The sequence below is a fragment of the Falco punctatus genome, assembly GCF_963210335.1.
Source record: "Falco punctatus genome assembly, chromosome: 1".
Lineage (NCBI taxonomy): Eukaryota > Metazoa > Chordata > Aves > Falconiformes > Falconidae > Falco > Falco punctatus.
Window position 1 is genome coordinate 69,563,372 of NC_137580.1, and position 24,292 is coordinate 69,587,663.

General features: G+C 43.4%; 1 protein-coding gene across 4 annotated transcripts in view; it reads left to right on the forward strand.

Annotated features, from left to right (window-relative positions):
- CXXC4 (CXXC finger protein 4) overlaps positions 1-21,604 on the forward strand; it is a 123,526-nt gene extending 101,922 nt beyond the window's left edge. For 2 of the 4 annotated variants that reach the window (XM_080379731.1, XM_080379733.1), the window contains exon 2: positions 1-8,334. This exon is cut by the window's left edge. Coding sequence is in view for 2 of the 4 variants with exons in the window: in XM_080379729.1 (XP_080235855.1) it covers positions 8,245-8,445 (201 nt within the window). In the remaining 2 variants the exon portion in view is untranslated. Of the gene's footprint in view, positions 19,939-21,573 lie in introns of those variants that run through there. The other 2 variants (XM_080379729.1, XM_080379728.1) reach the window with 2 other exon arrangements.
- Positions 21,605-24,292: the final 2,688 nt, after the last annotated feature.

Here is a 24,292-nt window from a genome sequence, read left to right on the forward strand (position 1 = left end):
AAATCTCCATTATTAATTGTGGTCTTGGCTATACCAATCCAGTCAAACCTCAGAGCAGTTGTAGCAGACCTGAAAGTGCAGTTTGGCTCTGTGACACTAACCTCAGGACTCAGAGCCCTCAGCACCACCCCAGAAAGGCATCACGTATAACGCCTCATAGGACACATGGCAAAGCCCCTGTGCACAACAAATGCTTAAAAAACCCTCAGCCCTCCCAGTCTCCAAAACATGAAGAAGGGCTGATCTTACCAGGTTGCCCTCCCAGTGGCTGGTGCAACTCCTGAGCATTGGTACATGCTTGGGTAGAGGCTACCAGTGTAGGAAGTTTGGGGATCCAGCTTGGTCTTGGCTGGCTCTGGTTGATGGTGAATATGAAGAGCTTGTAAAATTGCCTGTGCCGCTTTCCCCTTTCTCTCGTTCTCTGCGATCACAGAATCGCAGAATAATTTAGGCTGGGAGGGTCCTCAGGGGTCATGTAGGGCAAGTCCTGCATGAAGCAGAGCCAGTTAAATCAGGTTGTGCAGAGCCTTGCCCAGATGGGGTTATAATATTGCTGAGGATGGAGACCAGTCTCAGTGGGCTCCTGCTCTAGTGTTTTGATTGCCCTTCTTGTGAAAAAAAGTTTTTGCTAATATCTAATCTGAATTTCCTGTATGCCAGCTTTCATCCATTGCCTCTTCTCATACCCCGCTGCACCTCTGGGAAGAGTCCAGTTCAGATTTCTCTTTGCCCAACTTTCAGGTAGCTGCTCCAAGTCAAAAAAGCAGAGCCCAATATTTTGTCAGCTCTGCTGAATTTAGTGGCTCCGAAGTTAATGCCATAAAACATCACAAGAAAAACAGTTCTGGTGCCTAGAAAGGAACTATTTGCTGTGCAGTGAAACAACTGGATTAACAGATTGCAATTTAGACAAAATATTTTGCCAAGGAAGTTGCCAAATAGTAGAAATGAAAAGATTTTTGGTTTTTTACTAAATTAAAAGTTCCTCTGGGGCTGGGAGGGGGATGTTTATCACAAAGTTATGCACTCTTCAAAATAATCAAAACATTGCTAGAGCTATAAACTAATGTCTTAGCAAGATGCACCATCTCCTTAATGGAAAAGTGAATTCTAGCCACTGTGATACTCCATCTGATGAGGACACTTAGCTGTGATGGGATGGAATAAAGTGCTTTATTATACTAAAGTGAACCACACTGCGAGTGTTGGGGATATGGTTAATGCAAGTACAGAGAAATTACAGTGTCTGTTTTGACTTTCTGATTTCCTCTAATGGATACACAGCCTCCAGGCCAAGTGCTCGGAGAGTTTTGTGCCATGCCATTTTCTCCAATTATTAGCTAGGCTTTTCCTCCAAAGTACCTGGTGGCAGCAGCTCATTCACAAACACAGCGTTTGCAGCTGGGAATTTAAAGGGCTCGCCGCCCGCATCCTGCATCCTTCATTTCGATCCCATTTTCCTTTAATGATGCATTAGCCATTTTAATGCATTAACCGATGTCACCTGTGCGGTGCGGGAAATACAGCAAAATCAACACCTGCCTGTGGGGTTTCGCCTGTGAATTCTGTTAGTTCAGCATTCATCCTCCAACACTGGCTATTTTTTCTCTCGTTAAGATCCACCTTAGCTCCCTGTTTAGTTGGTGAAGGCAGCGGCGCTGCTGACGGGGAGATGGCGGGTCAGTGCGGGCAGGGCCAGGCTGCCTCTGCCAGAAAACTGCTTTCCTGGTGTCAAAGGCTGCTGGGGGGGGAGGGGGCGGACTGTGGGTGTGTGTGAGGCAAATCCCCCAGGGGAAGCACACGCCACACCCCTGTGCATTCAATTAGAGGGCCCTTGAATGCGGCTTCATAAGAAAGCCTTTCAGTTTCTGTACTGCTGTGGCTGGTTTGGGCTTGGTTTTCTTATTTGTTTTTCCAGTTGGACTGCCTGGGACAAATGTATCTGGGGGAGCAGCAGGACCATAGGAGGAAAGCCTTGGGTTCCAGTTAAACACTTATGCACTTTACATATTGGATAAGAGAGGGTTTTAATCTAAATATTCAGCATAAGTTCATATATACCCGTACAAAGGGATTTCTTTGTCCCACAGCCTCTTTTCCTGCTATCATCTTCATTTCCCCCACCACCCTTCCAGTTTCTGCCAGTTTACGTTGAAAACCCACCGAATCCCCAGCCAGTGTAAGATACTTTACTTCACCGTTTAAATCTCTCTTCCCATCAATCCCCAGACTGTTTGTTTTCCCTACCGCTACTGAACCAGGCTTGTTGTGTGGAGTTGAGTTATTGCAATGGTCTGGCTTCAAATTTGTCTTGGTCTTGTCCAGGCAACGAGAAAATACATGCAAAAATAGTCTCCTAGGAAAACTGACCGTGGAAAATTCAGCTTAAGGAGCAATAAAAGAATTTACTGCCATCACGCGGAAACCAGTAGGAGAATTTACGTCTCCCACAGCAAGCTCCCTCTGGGGGCATTTCTGCCCTCAGGAAGGGAGGGGGTGGTCCTCAGCAAGGCCACCTCAGAGGCCAGCAGCTCCCTGCAGTGCGTGGCCATCCTCACCCATCAGCCAAGGACTCCCCTCGCCAAGCCCACCAGAGCACTGCAGCATCTCCTGTTGAGGCTTTGCCAGCCAGCTTTGGGAGGAAAGACAGCAGGGGCTCTTTGCCAGGATCTGTCGCACCCAGTCCGTGTGAGGGGCAAAGGGGATTTTATTTCCCCAGCAGGCGTGGTGGTTCCCCCTGACTGTCCTCACCCCCTGTGCTTCCCACAGCCACACTGCTCTGTGTCCTGGGGGTTTCTCAGCGTCCCCTCTGTCCCCTGGTAATTTTACGGTTGTTGCCTTTTGTCAGGCAGAGCACAGGATTTGCACTCCTTGTTGACCTGGAGGAGGTCTCAGAGGGCTTTTTTGACTTCTTTCATCTAGGCCCTTCTGCTGTGTCCTACTTCCCAGCCCAAAACTCAAGGTAAACCACCAACATTCAGGCCTGCTGCCTCCAAGAACTGCCTGAAAGACCCAGACCAGCCTGCAGTGTGTTGGCACGGGGTCTGGGCAGGAGGGCCAGCAGGCAGCCCCTGCCAGTTGCAGCCCCTCATGGATGCATCCTCACTCTCTGGGCCAGGGTGATGGAGAGGCAGGGAGGTATCCCTGCAGGGGCTTTTGAGGAAGGGCTTTCCTAAGAAGATTACTCCTGTGTGCATGACTCCAGGAGTGTGCACTGCTTCTTGCAGAGCTGGGTGAGAGCAGGGAACAGTGCATAGCCCTAAATGCTTATTGTTCCCAGTGGCCAGCACATAAGCACCCTGAATGGCTGACAAGCTTGTATACAGGCATCTTTTCCTGCAAACTGTTTCTGCAAAGTCTTTGTAATTTTTGTTTCAGGTTTTTTCAGTCTTGAGCTCTTTTTCCTGCTTTACGTCATGCTTTCCATTTTAGCAATGTCAGATGATCTGTGATAAACTGACAGTATGTGCAGGAGCAGTGAGGAGACGAGGTCCATTTTAATGAGACTAACTCTACTGGGTAGTGAAAACTGTGCCTCGACAAGTGCCTAGATCTTGTTTCTCTTTGCAAAGCATCTTAATGGAGTAAAAGGATTTTTACACAAATAAGGAAAGGCAATTCCCAAAACAGATTTCTTTCAGTAGCCATTGAAATGGAAAGTTACCACTGAGAATTGTGTGCTCCCCTTTAAGAGGTAGGCACGATCAGAAATCAGTATTCTCTTGGCTCCTGAAAACAGTCTGAATTTTTTCTGAATAAACAGTGTGTTTGCTTGGGGTTCACTATTCACCCAGCAGATACCGCAAGCACCCTGTGTTTCCTCTGTCGTTGTCTGTAGGAGTCTGAATAACCAAAAGCAGAAGGGTAGGGAAAGAGCAAGAGTGTGCGAGGGAGGACTAAGCTGTGGTTGGACTTCAGTAAACAGAACCTTGCAAATAGATATGGAAATAAATGCTCATTATTATCACGCATATGCCCTGACTTTGTTACTATGGCTTTTACCATCTCTTGAGAAGGCTATTGGTATAGCCCCTGTCCGCTGGCACATTTAGTCACACATATGGACAATGTTACCCAGTCCTGGCTCAGTATGACCCACTTCTTCAGTGGCACAGAGTTTGGATGCTCACGAGGTAGGGTGGGTGGAGACATACAGCAAAGCTCAAGGTAAAGGTGAGGAGGCACCACAGAGCTCTCCAGTCCTTTGTCATTTCAGGAAAGGACTCGGGTGCCTTTCATCACCTATGTAGCATCGCTATTTCTGGTGGATGAAGAAGTCAAGTCAACACAAAACTTTTGATGCTGTTACCATAACTAGCATGTTGGTAGGCAACTAAATGCAAAGGCAGTTTGGTGTGCATTTCAGGGCTGTATTCCTTTTCTGACTCCCCATGGAAACTACTGCTTGTTCTTACCTGCAAGGCAGACTTGAGTAACATGCTACGTGAAGCTGATCTTCATGGCTAAGTTAGTCATCTTTCGGGAGGCTGGGCTCATACTTCATGCTAGTTGCCAATACTATTTGGGTGAATTTTGGAGAGGTAATCATAGTTCAAATAGGGTCAGCTGTACAAGGCCAAGGGTATTGATGGCTGTTTTCTGTGGTCAGGAATGCCCGTGACATCTATCTCAATTCAGATTCCTGCAGAAACCAGAAAGACATCTTCACTTAGGCCTTTACTTAAGGAGTCCCTTACCATAGGATAAAGGCTTGAACTGCAATGTACAAACCTTCACCCATTAAGTGATACACAAAATAATTTATGCATACCAGCACTAGCTAAATGCAAAAAGACAGCTAGTCCTGTTCCAAGTTGCAAATAAAAGCTCTCTTTCAATGGCTTATTTTTAACCCAGACACCACTAACTTAATATGTTCTGGAGCATCTACAGACAATAATTTTTACGGAATATATTTTTAAAATCTTGCTTTCCAGGGAAGTACTTTTTAATCTAGTACTCTTTCTTAAGCTATTTTTGGACCTAAATGCATGAATTCTAACATTTTCTGGGCAACACTGTGAACAACTGAATAGATGAATAGGAAATGCAAAATACTCTGGACTGCATAAGAGTTATCCGGTCCAGTTTTCCTGTTCTTTATTGAAATGTGGATTTAGTGATGATTTGTTCAAGCCTGCAGGAAATCTTATTTAGCTATGTAGTAACAAAAATAAAACGTTCTGATCTTAACTTGTATTTCTGACTAAAAATTACTCCTGTGTTTTTTCAGCTAGGCCTGGAATATCTCTCCAAGGTAACTATGGTCTATTATTGAATTTGCTCTTTGTTTGTAAAAGTCAGATTTATTTAAATAGGTGTAGGAAATTCTATATAACCAGTGATGAGAGGACATTACCTGATTTTTAAGGGCCTGATTGGAATGACCATTAGCTTGATGGTCATTCCAAGTATTAATTTTGACTTCAGCAATATTAGGTACTAAAATGGGTTCCCAGATAATAATTGTAGATCTTTTATTTAAGAAAAAAGAAAGTGTGATCCTAGAAAACAGATGCAACTTTCTCCACATCTCTGCAAGTATCCAATCTTTACACATCTGATCAATAGCTTTAGCAGTGGGACACGTGTGTGATTTATTCACTTTCAGATCTTTCTAAGGAAGGCAACAAAACAATATTAAAATCTCCTGTTGTTAGTCAGTGAGTAGATGATATTTGCCGTGGGAAGAGTGGCAAGGCTGGCTTGTGAAGGCACAGACAGCTGTAGCTACAGGCACCTTTTTAGATTAAGGTGAATGGAGTAAGGTGACAAAGAAAGCTTTGACTTCCATCCATCAGGATGGCAAGCAAACAAAACAAAGAGAGCAGGTGGGCTCACACTGTGACACCAAGGCAGACCAGGGCAGTATCAGCTCAGCACAGCATAGCTGCAAGCATCACCAAAGCGATACCAGGGTAACGGCAGTGGGACGGACACGTTACTGTGGTGCTCCAACCCATGTGATAGACCTGGTACTTCTCTCTTCAGCTGGCTTAACATAGATAGCTGCCACTAGGGCTTCTTCTGCACTAAAGGCCCTCTTCTTGCTCCTTTAGGGACCCTAAATGTTGCTAGCAGTACATTGGGGGCAAAACCCCCCCAGACTCTTTGGATACCACAGATCTCATCTATAGCCATGAAACAGCAGGGAAATGCCAGTGGCAATTACTGCCCAGGCCCCTAAAAACAGCTGGCCTGGTTTCAGCTAGGATAGGGTTAATTTTCTTCTTGGTAGCTGGTGCAATGCTGTGTTTTAGATTTGGTGTGAGAACAATGTTGATAGTGCAGTGATGTTTTTAGTTTTTGCTGGGTGATGTTTATACTAAGTCAAGGACCTTCCAGTTTCTTGGGGCCCTGCCAGCCAGAGGGCTGGAGGGACACAGGGAATTGAGAGGGGACGCGGCTGGGACAGCTGACCCAAACTAGCCAAAGGGATATTCCATACCATATAATGTCATGCTGAATATACAATCTGGAGGGAAGAAGAAGGAAGGGGGGGACATCCAGCATCATGGTGTTTGTCTTTCCAAGTAACTGTTATGTGTGACGGAGCCCTGCTGTCCTGGGGATGGCTGGACACCTGCCTGCCCATGGGAAGTGGGGAATGAATTCCTTGTTTTGCTTTGCTTGCGTGCACAGCTTTTGCTTTACCTATTAAATTGTTCTTATCTCAGCCCTCGAGTTTTACATTCCTTTCTGATCCTCCTCCCCATCCCCCTGGGTGAGGGGGAGTGAGTGAGTGGTTGCATGGTGCCTGGTTGCCATCCGGGGTTAAATCACTACACAGCTTTGTAAATGAGTTAACAGCATCACAGCAAATGCCTGTTTGTACTTTCTGTGCCTTATTGTGGGAGCTGTGCACCTAAGTTTGTGCCACCTTGTACAATTAAGCACCAGTAAAACCGCCTATCTGTCATTTTTCTGAGCAAACTGGCAGGTGCCCTGCCTCACCAAAGCAGCATGGCAGCCTGGATTGGCTTCCTGGCCCCTACCTCCTGGGGGGAGCCTCTGCCAGGCCTCCACACCCAACAGCCAACAAGATATGGAAAAAGCGCCAGCAGCAGAGAGATTACAAAAATGTGCCAAAAAAGCTTCCCTGTCTGTCTCCCTGCACAGTGGACCCAGCAGATCTTTGATGGGTTTGAAGCCCTAAAAGGAGATCTCTGTGTTCTGCTACTGCTTGAGCCTCCACAAAGGAGATGAAAAGGAGGAATAAAACATCTGAACATCCCAATCTGGTCTGAACTGCATGCATTCATTACTGCAAAGACTGATTTCTTCTGGTTCCTCCTCCGTATCCTCCTCCTCAGTGGTGGTAGCAAGAAGCTTGACACTCCAATTACAGGATATTCGCGTTAAACAGAGAAGAGGGAAAGCTAGTCAGTGGCAGACGTTTAGGATATGGCATCCAAGGCTCCATGCAGCCAGCAGAAACCTGGAGGAACAGATTGAAACTACTCTAATGGCCCAGCTCTTCACAACTCTTTGGTATAGACTTAAATTAGCTCCCAGCAGTCAGTGTTACCCATGACTTAAACCAGGGACCAAATGTACTCACTTCACCAAAGCTACTGTGAAGTGGCACTGGTGTCCTGGGGGCTGCAAGGGGCCCTGTCATGTGGGGCTGCTGTTGCAGTATGCCATAATGAAGTGCCTTTTCCATGCCTTCTCCATGCCATTTTTTTCCTCTCCAGGTTTGCCACTTGGCTGTGGCAGGGGCTCAGGCCAGGAGAGCAGCTCGCTCTATCCATTTACAAAACAATGCGGATGAAATCCATTCAAAGGCTTGTGCAAAAGCCTTTGATGTTTGTGTCTCTGAGACCGCTTTGTCCTTTCAAACTTGAGAAAAGTTTTTGTCTTTTTTCCCCTCAGATGGAAATGGTAATGCAGGCTGAGAAAAATGTCATTAATAATACAAACTGGGGGCCTTTGGGAAAAGATTTTCATTTTGAAAAGTGACTACTCTGCATGAGTATGCCATCAGAAGTTTATCTGGATTGTCTTGACTCTTCACATGCATATATTTCTTTTCTGCCACACATGTTTTTTTTCCTTATTTAATTAAGGTATAATTATAAGTGCATACTTAAATTAGAATAAATAAATAGAGATTTATCCATTCAATAAGCATTTTTCTAGGAAAAAAAGTTTTCCTTCAGATATTTGTTTTCTTCAGATTTTTTGTCTCTCTTTTTAATTTAAAGGTACTTCTCTTATGTTTTATTCACTTGTTTTCATTAGGTAAAGGAATGCCTTGGCATGAAAACCTGTCCTGAATCCACTGCCTGCTTGACAGATAGATACAAAGACTTGAAACATGAGAGGAAAAGTGGATGGTTGCAAGTTAAAAAGAAAAAAAAAAATCTAAACAAAAGAAAGGAATTAAACCCAGTGCAGGGGCATGTATCAATACTGTGTGAGTGGCATTGCATGCATTGGTGAGACTGACAGACCTCGACGATGAATCTCTACTGCCTTCTTAAAAAGGTAGGGCCCTCTTTTTTATCTCTAGATTGATCCTGACCAGTTTGCTGCAAGTAGATACTGCTTGAATTTCAAATATTGGGTGTTGGTACCTACAATTGGTCCCACACAGTAAATCACATGCTAATGTTTCTCTGTCTTGACTGGATGAGAATAAACATAATAATCAGGAAGAGGCCTTGGAGAAGCCACTACGGCTTTAAATCTCTCGGGGAGCAGCAGCAGTTTAGGGAGAAGCAGCTGATAAAGCGGATTAGAGAATTCTAGAAAATTTAAAACCCGCTCCTTTCTGGGCCACACAGGCTCTGCCCAGGGCATCATTCCTAGGAAAATTAGGCTGCTGTGAAATTTATTGCCGGGGTGCAGAATTTACATTTCAATTTCTCTTGTCACAGCCTGGGCTGTGGTCAGATCCCCTCTGTCTGCCTCAACTGCTTCTGTACTGCACGTGCCTCTTGCCCTGGGACAGCCCTGTGCAGCCCCAGCCCAGCCTGCTCCCCAGCTCCTCCCGGGCTCTTTGCACGGTGCTGGAGACCACCACAAAGCCCTCTTCTAAAAGGAGAGCAAGGCTGGCCCGCGGGGCTTGCATATGTTGGTTGCTGCTGCTTTTCACTATATTGCCCCCCTCAAGGCCAAGCAACAGCTTATATTCTCGACCCTACAGAAATTCAATGGTATTGAATTTTTTCCATTGCCAATAAATTACTGTCAGGGTTATTACCTGAGAAGAGGTAGGCACAAGCAAAGGCAGACTACGACTATCTCTAGATCTGTGGGAAAAGACCTGTTATCCTCTTCCAAGAGTCACTGGGGCTCTGCCGGGCTCCACAGCCAGATACAGCCGGATGCTGAACTGCTTCCACCCCGTGGGAAAGGATGGGGTAGGACAGTAAGTCCTGACAGTGTTGTCTGAGGAATTAAGAAGAAGAGGAAGTGGAACACTTTGATGAGACAAATTTGCAGGGAGAGGAAAAGAAACAGTGAGAAATGGCAGAGTGCAAAATAATGAGATTGCTGATGATAAAGCAATTCCTGAGAGTATGTGGGTGAACTTTTTAACAGGGCCATCCCTGCCCCTTTGTGCTCTACGTTACTCTCCTTGTCAAAAAGGTCACTAGCAAGAAGGTTTGCAGAAATGATGGCCATTACGTGGATATTCATGAACAACCAGTGCGCTGCCGGTCACAGGACAGGAACAGGCTGTGTTACCTCTGAGCCTGAACCAAATTAGCCAAAAAAGCTTGAAATTAGCAATGTGTTCCTTTGCGGAGGAGTCTAAGTCCTAACACTGATGTCATGACTAGCTGAAATCATGTCCAAATATGAAAAGAAAAAAACCCCCAAACTTCTCAGAGGTATTTTGCAGCTGTGAATGAGGCATAACTTGCATCATCTATGAACTATGATGAACTGTTGTTAGCATTTGAATTACATTTCCCTTAGAAAGCCAGGAGGGGTTCTGACCCCGGATTAAGGGTCCCTTCTGGCACTTCAGTAAGAAGTGGATATGGAAATGGAGTCGTCCAGGGTGTTGCCGCCTTGAGGTGAACGATCACTTGAGGTGGAAGGGTGGGGAATAGATGTTGCTGCAAGAAAAGCTACTGGATTTCCTTTTGAGAGACTGATAATCCCACAGGCTTCTGCAGAAGCACCTTTTGATTATCATTGCTGATGGTATTAGAAGACATCTCTGGAGTCTGTCCTTTAAAAAATGTTTCCCTCGTGCTACTTGAAAACATATGGGTTGGTAACTGAAGTGAAAAACTGATGTTTTACTAACTCTCTTGGTATGATGGAGGCTTAGAAAATGATGTGCTTGATACCAGAGATGCATTTTTAACAGTAAACGAAACCAGATTGCATAAAAATTCAAAATACTAGACTGGTAAATGTAGATGAGAAAAGAAGTTGGAACAAGAAAAAGGGACTAGTTAAAGTACCAAATGATAAAAGATGAATAAGACCTACGATTGGGGTTAATTGGAGCAGCTCCACTAATTTTAGTGGATCTGTTTTGAGTTGCATGAAGTCATTAAAGATCTAGACATATACTAGCAATTTATACAGAAGGTTTGATTAAACCAGGTCTAACAGTTGGACAGTGAGGTGGATTGAGAACGGGCTGAATGGCAGAGCTCACAGGGTTGCGACCAGCAGCAGAGTCTGGCTGGAGGCCTGTAGCTACCGGTGTTCCGCAGCTATGGGTCCAGTCCTTTTCACCATTCATCAACAACCTGGATGAGGGGACTGAGTGCACCCTCAGCAGTTTGCTGATGATACAAAACTGTGAGCAGTGGCTGACACACCAGAGGGCTGCGCTGCCATTCAGTGAGACCTGGGCAGGCCAGAGAGCTGGGTGGAGGGGAACCTCATGAAGTTCAGCAGAGGCAAGTGTAGGGTCCTGCACCTGGGGAGGAACAACCCCCTGCACCAGTACAGGCTGGGGTTGCCCTGCTGGAAGGCAGCTCTGCTGGGAAGGACCTGGGAGTGCTGGTGGACAGCAAGGTGACCATGAGCCAGCAATGTGCCCATGTGGCCAAGAAGATCAAAGTAGCATCCTGGGGTCCATTAGGAGGAGTGTGGCCAGCAGGTTGAGGGAGCTTATCCTCCCCCTCTGCTCCGCCCTGGTGAGGCTGCATCTGGAGTGCTGGGTCCAGCTCTGGGCTCCCCAGGTCAAAAGAAACAGGGAACTACTGGTACCTCAGGTGCTGGTGTTAAGAGGACGGGGCCAGGCTTTGTTCAGTAGTGCCCAGTGACAGGACAAGGGGCACAAACTGAAACAGAGGAAGTTCCATCTGAATATGAGGAAACACATCTTTACCTTGAGGGTGTCGGAGCCCTGGCACAGGCTGCCCAGAGAGGCTGTGCAGCCTCCTTCCCTGGAGATACTCAAACCCCACCTGGACGCGACCCTGTGCAACCTGCTGTAGGTGAACCTGCTTTAGCAGGGGGTTGTACGAGATGGCCTGCACAGGTCCCTTCCAACCCTGACCAGATTCTGTAACAGAGCATTTTCAAATGCAATGACATCCTGAGGGCTTTATCAAGTAATAGTGTGGGGAAGCAATTTGGAAGGTTAAAAATTTTGAGGGGAAAGGAACAGAGAGGTGGAGCCAGTGTCTGTATTTTGCCAGCCCCAGTTATTGCACCAGCAATGCCTAGTGAAGAAGTGGCTTCCTGGCTTCAAAACAGGCACATCTGCATGGGTTACTGAAAGGAAACAGGAAGGGAAAAAAGGTAAGAAAAAGGAAAGAGGAAGGCTCCACACCCTGGTTGGCCCAGGCTTCTTCAGTCTAGTATCTTGGGAAACTCGGCCATAGTTACAGTACCTGACAGACACAGCACCTGGAGAGAAGTTGATGCCCCAGTTCCAGGGGATCTTATCTGTACTTATCTCTTTCCAAACAATATACGTGAACACCTGGGAGATGTTTTATACCAGAATAAGCGTGCCGTGTGCTGTGGAGTTGGATCAGGTTACCTTTGCTGGTTTAATAGGAAGTTTCAGAAAATAAAACTAACAAGTGTTATGCTGATACTGCTTCAGTGTATTCATTGGGCAAAATGCTGGCCTTTAACAAGGGAGAAAGCTGGGTAGACCTCATCCCATCAGCTCCACCACCTGTGGAAAAATTAATGCATTTTGGTTGCTGCAGAAGAGCTTTTCAGAAAAAGCTACTTTGGTAAAGTGCAGAATCATTGCATCTCTTGGCTGGACATGCAGTTTTGAGCCCCTGTCAGTAATTACTGATTTTGTAAACTTAGTGAAGCAAAAAAATCATTCCCTTTCAGTGGCTTTCTGCTCTACCTTTGTCTCTTTTAGACCCATTAGTCATCACTCTCCATACCCACAGGAAGAGTCAGATGACCAGCAGAATTTTTGCCAGGTAGGTGCTACAAAATTCCTTCCCCTTCCAAACTGCTAGATGGTGAACTTCAGGTTTCTGCGTGCTCTTAAGAAAAAAAGCAAACTGCTGCTGAGGCTGGAATCCTTCTGCATCAGTATGGGCAAGCTCTCAGTCTGCTCCATTTCTGTAAACAGGTCAGATCTTTTGCCCCCTGGAAATAATATTTAGATGGCAGAGCTTACATTTTTGCTGTATGGTGGTTACAGTGTCTGTTGAAGCTGTAAGGTTCTGCAGCATCCTAAAGAAATGGTAGATCCTAAAGACAGCTTTCATCTTTAGTCACAATCAATTAAGATAATCTATATTTCAATTTTCCCAGGCCCTCTTTACAGTCTCTAGCTAGGAGCTTAACCTCTTTTCCAAAAACCAACATAGCTAAAAAACATTCAATATTGCTCTCTTTTCTTACAGAAATCAGAACAGGTTTTGCATCTGGCTACACAAAGAAGTTTTATTTCAGTGACTTGAGGTGCTAGGGTTTTTCCAGATGTGACTCAAGCTATGATTTCCCATTGCAATAAGCTTTTATCCTTTATCCAAGAGATAGATCATGTTATGAAAAAATTCAAATGATTTTATTCTAGACGATGTCCAATTAAATTGAACAATAAAAACTGTTATCCTTTATGACTGCCAAGTAATTAAGTGACCTGGTGATAGGGAATTAAGTCAGTCTTCTTCCCTTGAAATGACAGCTGAAATGAGAGGCACTGTTCTTTGTCTACTGTATGTGTGCTGGAGAGGAGGCAGAGGAGGAAGGATAGGAACAGAGCAATACAGTCATAAAAATCCTGCCCCTGTTGCAACTGCTGAATTGTTTTCCCATCAACTTTCCTAAGGGCAGAATTTCTCCCATTGTGTCATACCTTCTAGGGCAGCTTCATAAACAAACAAACAAGCAAAAAAACCCCACCTTGCTTCTACTGTGATTTATAATATTCCCTGAGTTGCTAATCTAAAAAGCTCTGAGTGTATTCTGCTGCCTTCCTCTTTCTTTTCCTTTGACATCCCTCAGTGTAAATGACAGTGGAGCAGGAAGAGTGCGTGCTAGCTCATTGAAGGTGTGTGCCAATGAACTTGTAATTTAAACATGACACAGTAGGAACTGGATTAGGGACATCTGGGTATAAAACCAGGAGCATCTAAAGTGCCAGGGCTGTAGCAAATTCACCAGCACTGAAGGCCACAGTGTCCCCATCAAAAGACGGGAGATACAGCCTGAGGGCAAGGTGACAGTGCGGCTGCATAGAAAGTTTTCCCTTTTGCACCACTACAGTTATCTTAGTTATAGGAACTTAATTCAGTTGGCATACAGTTGATTTCATTCAGTGATAAAAGTGTCCAAGGTGACACAATCCAAGACAAAAAAGGAACATGTATATTGAAACAAGTGAGTCTGTTTGGAACGTTATATCAGCATAACTTTTTTTTATAAATATCATGCCCCATCTAATGCTTTTTCCAGGGCATCCAGTCTTTGGGTGGCTGTTGATTATACAGCACTGTGTGATAGGACCATCATGTATAAGCATCGATGTGTGTTTGCCTATCCGATAAAACCATATACAAAAATCAATTCTATACAAATGATCTCAAATTGGCTGAAAGCTTGCAAGACAGTAACAAATGGACAAAAAATTTGCATCTATTTTGGTGCCACTTACCTGTTAATGTTAGTTTTTTGTCACCAGACATCTCACTTGCATGGAGGATGGATTGTTTTGTTCCTTCTCCCCAAACTGCCATAACTGTGAACTACCATTGGACTCCATTTGAAAAGGAAAAAGTCACTATCAGCTGTCCCTCATTACACGTCAGAGTCCATCTGGAACAAAGTTTCTGTTAGCTTGCATAGATTTGGCTTAATTGTTAATTACTGTAAGTAATTAACTTCCATGGATGGAGAAAGATTAAAACAAGCTAAAGAGCAAGACAGTTCCATACAGAAGATGCTTCTACAGCAGCTGAAGACTCCCTGCTTTCACACCACAGTTGCAAAAGTTTCTGGTTTGGGCTTGTGGTTTTCCTTGATGACAGTGGCATTAATAATTTCCAATGGTGACTGACTTCAGAGTGTCAAAAGAATTAGGGCTGTAGTGTCAGAAAATAGGAACGTAAGCCATGCAGAGTGAATGTAGAATTTTTGTAATGTATTTAGATTTTAAATCCTTTAAAGGGATAGCATTGCAGGCTTCAAGCGCCCTAGCAAATCATTAATGATAATATGAAATCCCAGCAGAATTATAGCAGCTATTTCGTCATGAACTTGGCCATCCAAGCGTGTAAAGAGGGTCCTTTCCACCTCTGAGTCATTGTGAAAAAACCATAACCTTTCCACCAATCTAGCAGGGTAGCATGATCAGAAACTAAAACTAAAAGAGTGACCCATATTGGCTGTATTTCTTACACAATATAGAATTAATGAAAAAAATGACTGGACAAATTCACACAAGAAGAATTCTTCAAGGACTATTAAATATTTTGAGAAGTTGGTGAGCTGCAAATACTTGCAGGCTGGAAAAGTCCTTGGAGGGAGCAACCCTACATGCCTGTCCTGTTCTCATGCTTCCTAGACACCCGCTGTTGGCTGTCAGCTGCTTCTGGACTTGCGTTCAAGACAGCAACTTCAGAGGTGGATCATAATTACTGGTCTATTTTTAGATGCTCTAATTTTGCCAGAAGGCCAAAAGTTGTAATAAACCAGTTTTGGTATTATCTGTCAACTCCAGACAGGGCAAAGGGCCATGAATTCAGTACAGGGGTAGATAATGTAGATATATTAGAATGCATTATTATCTGCAGTGTTGTCTATTGCCAGTTTCATTTTTATTGCATGGCAAAGGTCAGCACCTTTAAGCAGTTCAGAGATCCCAAAGGGTGAAAAATTACCAAGAATTCATCTATTCAGCATATATATGAAGCCATTGAAAAAGACTGTCAGCATGATGCTAGCACTCTCTAATGTACATTATAGGTTTGTTTTGGCGAAGAAGATCTGTCTGTCATTGATGGTGGACAGATACTGAGGGCTGAAATAAGGTGACACCTTATTGTTCTTCAGCTGAAATGTAGCTCATGGTAATAAGATTCACGAGTCTCAGATTCTTACTGGTAACTGAGCTGTACTTGGTTCTGAGAGATTGCAAGAATATTTTTATTTCAGAATGTCTTATGTTATTGCTAGAAAAAATCAGATTCATCCAGACTTCTTCTTTTCAGTTAAGAAGAGGAAGAAAATGGAATTAAATTAGCAATCAATATGGATGAAAAAATGGGTCATTCTTCCACAGCTTGATCTTACAGGCACAGATCGCTCTTATGGGCATCAGACTCGACAGTCTTTGCTGGATCCTTCGGGACAACTTAATCTCAGCTAGTGGAGATTGCACCTAGCTGCTTACTTAGTGATGCTTAAGTGAGCAAACTATTATACTAGTGCTGCAGTGCATTGGGTTTCGATTAGTCTGCAGGCTTAATTAAAGCATTTTGGATATGCTTTAGACCACCTGCATGTTCTAGAACCGAGATAATTTTGGCATCTGTCAGATGATGGGAAAAGAGGAAAAAATACACCACATCAGACAGAGTTCAAATACTGTGTTTTCAGGTAAAGGTGCTCTGTCATTTTGGCCCAGAGGTTTTATTCTGACTAGGCTGATGTTGTATCACCTCATTATATTATCTCACATTATATCACCTCATCACTGTTGAGTTTTCACTCCTCATAAAGTTCTGGCCTCAGTGGTGTCCTGTCACAGCCCATTCTGAAGATTGCTTCTCCACGCTGTAGAAGAGTTTTTAAAGTTTGCTACCTTCTGAATACTTTGAATTTCCTTCTTGTTGTGGGATGAGAAGTGGTGGCTAGAAATGTCCAGCTGACCTCCTCTCTTGCCTCTCTTGCTTCCCCTGTAATTCATTTCCCATGCTGGTCTGACAGAGGCTGAGATGGTTGCACTTCAGGCCGTATTGCAAGACCCGTCTATTATCCTGTCTTTTGCCAAGGAGGCTGATTTGAAGGGGTGTGAATTTTTGTGAGGCCTTGGAAGTGTTACATTGACTTTTCTGTCACTTTTGCTACATTTTACTTTCCATGGGTTACAGCACTGACGGAAATATCCTTATAGTCTATGATAGGCACATTCTATAAATAGCATGTTAAAGAAATTGAAATGTTTTTAAAAATTAAAAATCATCCAAAAGTTTTAAAAATGTAGGTGCTGCATGTAATCAGCCAAAAATAACCACTGCAGTTTTATTTTTGGCAAAAGATACGTAGTAAGAAGAAAAACTATGCAGTTTAATTTGCTCCTTGGTATTAGTTCTCATAGTATTTGCCAGTAATGGCAACATTATAATTTGTAGAATTAATTAATGATCTGGCATCTGATTTTGATTCGTTAATGCTTAAGCCAGCTAAGTCTCAATTATCCTCTGGACTATTTATTCCTTAACAAGCTTTTAGCTAATGTGATTTTAAAAATACGAAAATAGGCCTTAACTTGCCTTTAAGAAGTGGCAATATTTTAACACTCCTCTATAAAAAAAAAGGAACCTTCATATTTTTTGTTCTATTATAGCTATGTTCAAAATTAGACTTGGGGATTCGCAATGTATTCACTAAATATATATTATATTTATATGTACCTGGAACCTGACTTCAATTTAGTCTTGATTAAAAAATGTACTGAATTGGAAACTGTGTAATAAAGGATGCCTAAATCATACTGACCCAGAATAGCTCACTCAGTCAGACAGTTAGCAAATAAGTGCACAAGCAAGCAGATGATACGAGAATTTAAAATTAATTCTATTCTCAGAGGATGCATAGACTACGAGATAGCATCTGATTCTATCTGCAGAGGTGTAAATCCAGAGTAACACCTTGGCTTAAGCCTCGTTACCCTGAATTTGATTGCTTATCCTGCAAATGATCAGAATTGGACCTTCTGTGCCCAAGGCTAGGTTAAAGCAGCTGAAATATCCAGTGCTACTTCATGACATTTTTGTGATGCAACTGAAAGTCTCTACCAATTTCCAGGAATTTATTATTTATAACTAATCCATTTACCAAAGTAATTTAAAGACTCCTGAAATTTTCTCCAAATGGCTGGTATTTTTAAAAGTTCAATCACCACGTCCTTTAGGAAAATCTGCCCAATGCAGTTATGTATTGTGCTGCAATTGTGTTATGATAGGGGGCATTCAGAAACTACATCCCCCTTGGATTTGGGATTGTCAGGCACCAGTTTCAGATCTCACCTGAACTGATCTTGGGAAGATGCTTCTGTTGCTGCTCTGTGATGTGATGTTGCTGCCTGCCATCATTCTACCTTCTCCCTGCCCACATCAAACCAGAAATGCGTTAATTACAAAGGTGGGTTAACAAATGAATCATGGATATTTTAACCAAATAATCTTTGTTATACTTCAGTTACTGAGATTCTGAAAGATACTGAGTTACTTCTGAAAGCTTTCAGGCATTGTGTAAATGGTAGAAAATACAAAACTGAGCCATCAGTGTTGCTGTATGTGAAATAACTCATCTTCTCCTGAAATCATGCTTCCTTCTCCTAAGAAGCCATTCAGTGGCCTCCCAATACCTGCATGTCAATGTAATATTGGTGCCAGTGTAGTTGTTCTCAGTTCATACTGCTGTGACAGCTAGAGCTTCGCCCACCCTTCTCATTCAAGAAAAGCCCAAGATTACCACCTTCCTGGTTTTGGATCAGTAAATCTAGCTCCTTTCAGTCCAAGCTGGGAAGTCAGTCCAGAAGGGTAGGACTTTTAATGGAGTGAACCGTAATACCAGCCACTCTTGAAACCCAAGGAGCTGTTAGCTCGGCCAGCTCCCAAATGGCTACCCCAAAACTACCAGGTGGGGGGACTGCTGAAGTCACAAGCTGCCTATGGTTTTTATAAATCAAAACCCATCTGCTGAATGAGATCCTCCGGCCCACTGAATCTGCTCCGCGATGCTCCAGGGACACAAGGCATCTCTAAATCCAGCTTACGCAGTCAGGGCAGAACTCCTGGGTGGACACAAAACCAGCTACCAGAGAAGTATCAGAGGCAACAAACAAAGGAATCAATGTCCAGTTACTGAAGCATGAGGAAAAGTCCAAGGTACCTGCGTTGTTATGGCAAGAGTTCATTTGGACTAAGAGGTAAATAGAGATGGCTGAGCTCGATCTCTGAAGCTAGGGCTGGACCGCTGGAAGCACAAGCTTTCTCAATTACTTAGAGAAAAGGATTGAGTTGAGAAATCAGAGCAGCCCTGATCTCTTTTAATCAACTGAATGAGGAGGAAGGAGGGGAGGTGGAGGCTTGGGAAGAAAAATATGTAAAGCTTAAAAAGTTCCAGCTGCTGTTCTCTAATGGAGTCTTGGTTCCTCATGAACGGTGGAATAGTTAGGCCACCTGGTGGTAAACAGCAAACCAACAACCTTTGCGATTTCCAAGCCACAATAAATATCCTGAGGCTCAGAGAGCTCCAGGAACTGTCACAGGCTGCGAGCCCTTCATTCCCAGGTGGCTGGTGCGCAGCCACCGCTGGGAGACAGCAACCAGCAATGGCTCCCATCGGCTGCTACGGGGGTGCAGTGCGGAACGGACACGTTGGTCTGGTGTCTGGCCAAGTTTTGCCAGACAGCTGGCTCCATCACAAAATCTTCCACCACAGCCAACCCTCTCCTTTGCCTTAGGAGGGAGGCAAAGGAAAAAGCAGTCCAGGACAGCTGAACTTAGGTAAGCTTGTGAAGTAGGAGCTTGATGTGATGTTTTGTTAAGTCGCTGAATTAGTAGCTTTGTCCCTAAATGCAGCAAGCAGGTTTGTGCAAGTAAATCAAGTGAGGCTCACGTGAATGGCTGTGATTACACATTTAGGATTCATATGTTCATGAATGTTCTACAATATAGTTTTCATTTCTGTGTCTACAATTTGTTTCTTCCAGCAACTCTACTCACCAGAAGTACTGCAAAGCATCAAACATAAACGGGGAGTGCATGGAAGGTGCCAAACCTGTTGCGGAAGTCCTTCTACAGAAGCACTTCTGAGTACTCCTCTTTAATATCCAAGAATTTAGCTGAGCTGGACAGTGGTATATTGCCAGAGGGCTTTCACGGATGTGTTCAGTACAGGCAAATGCATATAAAATGAAAATTATTTGAAAATGTAATTCTTCTTAAATTAAGAACTGTCAGTTGTTTTTCCCAATTCCATCCACTGGAGCTTTAGTCTGATGCTAGTGAAAACAAGTAACCATGTCCAGCAGATGCTGTTCTGCTGAGCATTGCTCCTAGCTGCTCTCTCCTTGCTGTTCTTGCCTGATTCCCTCACAGCATTCCCTAACACTTGAAAACTCACCAGACTTGTGACTCACATTTTTAATCTTATCCAAGTCACAATGTTTATTTCACAGGATGCCCAATTAAACGGTAATTCAATCTGCTCTGGAGTTGTTTCCTTCCCCTCTGGTGATTAGTATAACCTGAATAATGTAGGAAGCACAATAAAAAAAAAAAAAAAAAAAAAGGCAGTAAACAACTTCAGTGACACTGGGAGACCAAGCTGCAAGTTTTCCCACTGAAGAGGGAAAAAGGGCACGCACAAAAATATTAACATGGGTCGTAATTTCTAATGTTGTCTGACTGAAGAATGGAAGGGAAAATTAGGCTACCTTAGTACGCGTTATGGACATATGACTTTAAGCCTGGGGAAACATGAGTAGGTGTGGGGCTGTGCAAGCCACGCAAGGTGAAAGAAAATCTCTGGCCCTATTTTCCCTGTCGTTTCAAGTGCCTGCTGTTGCCCTTCATCGAAGCTAGTAAAAGTATGCCAGTTCTTCGCATCCTGCCTCCAATGCAAGTGCTGGAGCCCCACGTTGTCAAAGTGAAGGAGCAGACTCCTGCCTATCGCTTGCTGCACTAGTGTCCAGAAGCCCTAAAAACCTATCGGCTATCAGCTCGCTGATTGACTGAAGGGGATTTTTATCACAGCACAGACTTGCATACTTTCTTGAGGCTTTCTTTTCATCTCCACACAGATATGTCAAGTGCCATGTGATGCACATAGATGTAACTCTACTCATTATCTGCTCCACAAGTGCTCCACAAGTAGCCTTCTGCATGGCTACACTGGAGGCATGGAGGTAGGGCTCTGCATGAAAGGAAGGGGCTGTTTTTCAAAATAAGAAAGAAAAATTAGCTAGACTGTTAAATGTTACCTGGTGTCTAAAAAGCAAGCAAAACCTCTTGGGAAATGCCAAAGGTGAAAAGCTGTGTAGGACCTCAGCTCAGAGCTACCTTCCTTCCCAACTTGAACAACTGCTAAGGCAAAGCCAGCCGGGAGTTGAATATCACCGACTACTCAGGAGAAATACCCTGGTTTCAGACCGGCCCTTTGCTCACTGGAACAAACTCAACGCTGATGCAAGCATGGGCAATGCTACCGAAGACAACTCCTCCCCACGCAAGTGCTTAAACCGACATGTGCCACTGGTTCCTGACCTTCCCAAAGCATGGCATGCTAGTTACTGAGTAGAGGCCACCTTGTGCCTCTAGGCTTTTCTGTGCAGGTGCTGAGGCAAACCATGAGCAGGGGCCCACAGGCGGTGAGGGGTGCCGGGGCTTCTGCAGAGCCAAGCAAAACCGTGGCAAGGACCCAGAGTCCATGGGCACCTTGTGGGGCAGCTCCCTCCAAAAGCCAGGTGTTCTCTCCACCTTGCAAAAGGAGCAGTTTTATGACTTAGGAAGAATTTTTTCCCTGCGAGCTCCTGCTGTGACGGTGCTCATTACTCTCGGCTGTGCCTAAGTGGCGTTACAAGGAGCTCCTCCAACAACGTGTCCTCTGCCTGCCTGCCTTTTTTTCCCTCTGAGGGGGGAGAAGTTTGGCACTTGACTTTTTTGGTGATAACACTGTAAAATTGTTCCCAAAGAAATTTTCGATGTGCTTTGCTGAGACTTTCTAAAAAAAATATAGATTAATTGTGATAATTAAATTTCCCTCTGAGTGATTCCTTTGATAAATGGGTCTAGTTAGGACTTTCAATTAAGCACCAGGCCCTGCTGTGAAGTCAGACTGAGCTTCGTGTTGCAAGCATTTATTGCCTCATTTACACAGAGACAATCTGAATTATTTTACATTACACTGTTTTCTTTATCTGTCTTTTTTTTTACACAGGTATTAGAATTCCTATTAACCCTTCTATCAGGGAGCCAATTAAAAAGGTATGGTCAAGCAATTTTTAATTATTTTGTTATGGTTTAAATAAGCCTCCTGGAAGCACAGTACTTGAAATTTTTCTCTTATCCATGCAGCAGTCCTTTGCTGCATGAACTCACTGGTTTGTTATTGTGCAGATTCTCACAGACTCCAAGCTGGAGATAAAAGAATATAAAAATAATATAAAGCGGGGAAGAAAAGACACTGACCACAAAGACAACACTTTGATGAATGGTGGTAATATGCAACAATTCTGGAACCAGCAGCTTTTATGTTTTTGCATTGTCCGAAATTGTGAGTAAATGGTAACTACTGCTTGGAGAATTTCAGTTATCAGGGGTGCATTCCACCTTTAAGGTTGCTATGTTTTAAAGTTATATCCATGCACTCCAGCATGGTTGCATGGTTATTTTAAGTGTGGGTTGAAGTATTTAAGATACACAATTTCTACATTTTATTACAAAAGTGGAACTATTTGCTTGTTTTTCTAGTTACTGGTATCAATGGTTACAGTAAAATATCCATGTCACTGTCAATCACTCCTGTTAACCATGAAGAATGAGAGGTCCACTAATTTAATAAAACCCCCAATACTCATCCAAAAGAAGGTGTTTTTAAACAAATCCACACCTAGACACTAGAATTCACTGTCATTGACAACAGAGAAGACAAAGTCTACTAGACTTAGAAAATGGTTTTAAATTTTCATGAGAATTGTGTAAAGCCATCCACAGCTACGCTAGCTAAGGTGAAATTGTAAGGTTTACCAACTGATGTGTTTCAAGCTATAAATCAGAAACTAATTGTCTGACATTAGGGAAAAACATGTTTTTCTCTCCTCCCACACTACCCAACAAAAAATATTTCTTTTATACCATGTAGCATGTTTGAATCTATGTAATGAGAGTATATAAATTTCTGATTATACTTTTGAGCTTGGTTTTGATGCAACCAACGGAAGTGATAAGCTTCCCAAACGAGAGTTAGTCAGATGCATACTTTAATTCATATTAAACCAAACCTTTCTTGGGAGGTGGGAGGATTTCAGGGGAATCTCTGCCATGTAACAAAATCATGCTCTCTCTCCATATATGAATCCAAGCACAGTCAGACCTCAGATTGTCTGCATGGAGCAAGAGGTATTAAATGAGTTGTGACTACTGAGAACCTGAATAATTAACTAAAATTTCAATGCAATTAATGTAAAGCAAAGAACACAAACTTATTTCTGAGAAATTAGGGTTTGTGGATGATGGAGGTATGACAGTAAATCCAAATGTCAGGCCCCCTCCCCCCCATTTTTCTCCAACATAAAACGGCAAACCCCATGCTACTAATGCAGATTTGTTATGCCCTGGCATATCTAATTTCTTAATCTGGTAAAACAAAAATGACCGATACCAAATAATGTGTGTACATTTTTAAAAACCGAATGCTATTCTAAATGTAAGTTAAAATAAGAACACTGGTTAATATTTATCTAGCATACTCTCTCTTTGAGGCACATCTTGTCATATAGGACTATGCTGTTAGAGTGGTTCATGGGAATGATGTGCATGACTCCTTTTGCTAATGGGAGCTGGGTGCATAGAACAATTCAGCTGTTAGGGCTCTGAGAAGAAGAGAACTTGAATAGCAGGGGCTTGGAAAGCAAAATAAAAAGAAAGCTGCTAAGGGCATTTGAAAATACACTCACTATTCTTTTTCTTCCTAAGCGTTGCTGCAGTAAACAACTGCTTCGAGATTCCTCTTTAAATAAGTGACATGAAAAGGAAAAAAAGAGCATGACTTTGTATCAACAGCCATTCAAAATGTACCCAGGGTCCCAAACTAACCTTGGGGATAGGAAAAGCTTGCGGGGGGAGGGTGCTGCCAGGGCTGTTGTTTGGGTTGGTTTCTTTCTTTGCTGGCCAGTGGTTTAAAGAAATTATCCCTGGTGGGAGCATTCTGACCCAAATATCAGGGACGCTGTGTTTCCTGTGGGGAGTGTATTTAGGCCTGGATTTTAAAAATACAACTGCCTAAAATTAGACTCCCAAATCCATGTAAAGTGCTAAAGAAATGGCCTGGTTTTCAAAAGAATCAAATATCCACGGGCTCCGGGTCAGGGTCCTGACCCAGCAAAGCAGATGTATATTCTCCGTAACCCCCTACCCTGAGGCAACATGATTGCTCATGCATTTAAGGCTAAAGTGCTTAAGTGCTCCCTTAGGTAGGGGTTAGAGAACTTAAACATGGGTGTAGAATCAACTGAGTGCCATCCACTCTTTTAGATCTTGGCCAGAGGGAGGTTTTTTCATTTGATTGTTTTTTTATCACTCTGCTTGTGTAGAACTTTCCCAACCAAGCCATATGCTGCAAAGTGCTTTTAAACACATTGCAAACCTTGGTCCCGAACCCTGCCAAGAAAATTTCCTTTGGGGGGTGGGCTGCAAACATAGAAATCATTGTAGGGCTGCATACAACTCCTAAGGTAGGGCAAATGTATATACCACACTGGAGAGCAGCTTCTTTCAAAGGCTAAGCTAATAGCAAACTCTTCCTGATGATTAGTCGGAACTAGAAGAACCTGAGATACTTAAAAAGGCCAAACAGCATTCTGCACCACACAGCCCTTTCCTAAATGTTACAGTGCACATCTGTTAATGGGTAAAAAGATGGCTTAAGGTACTGAACC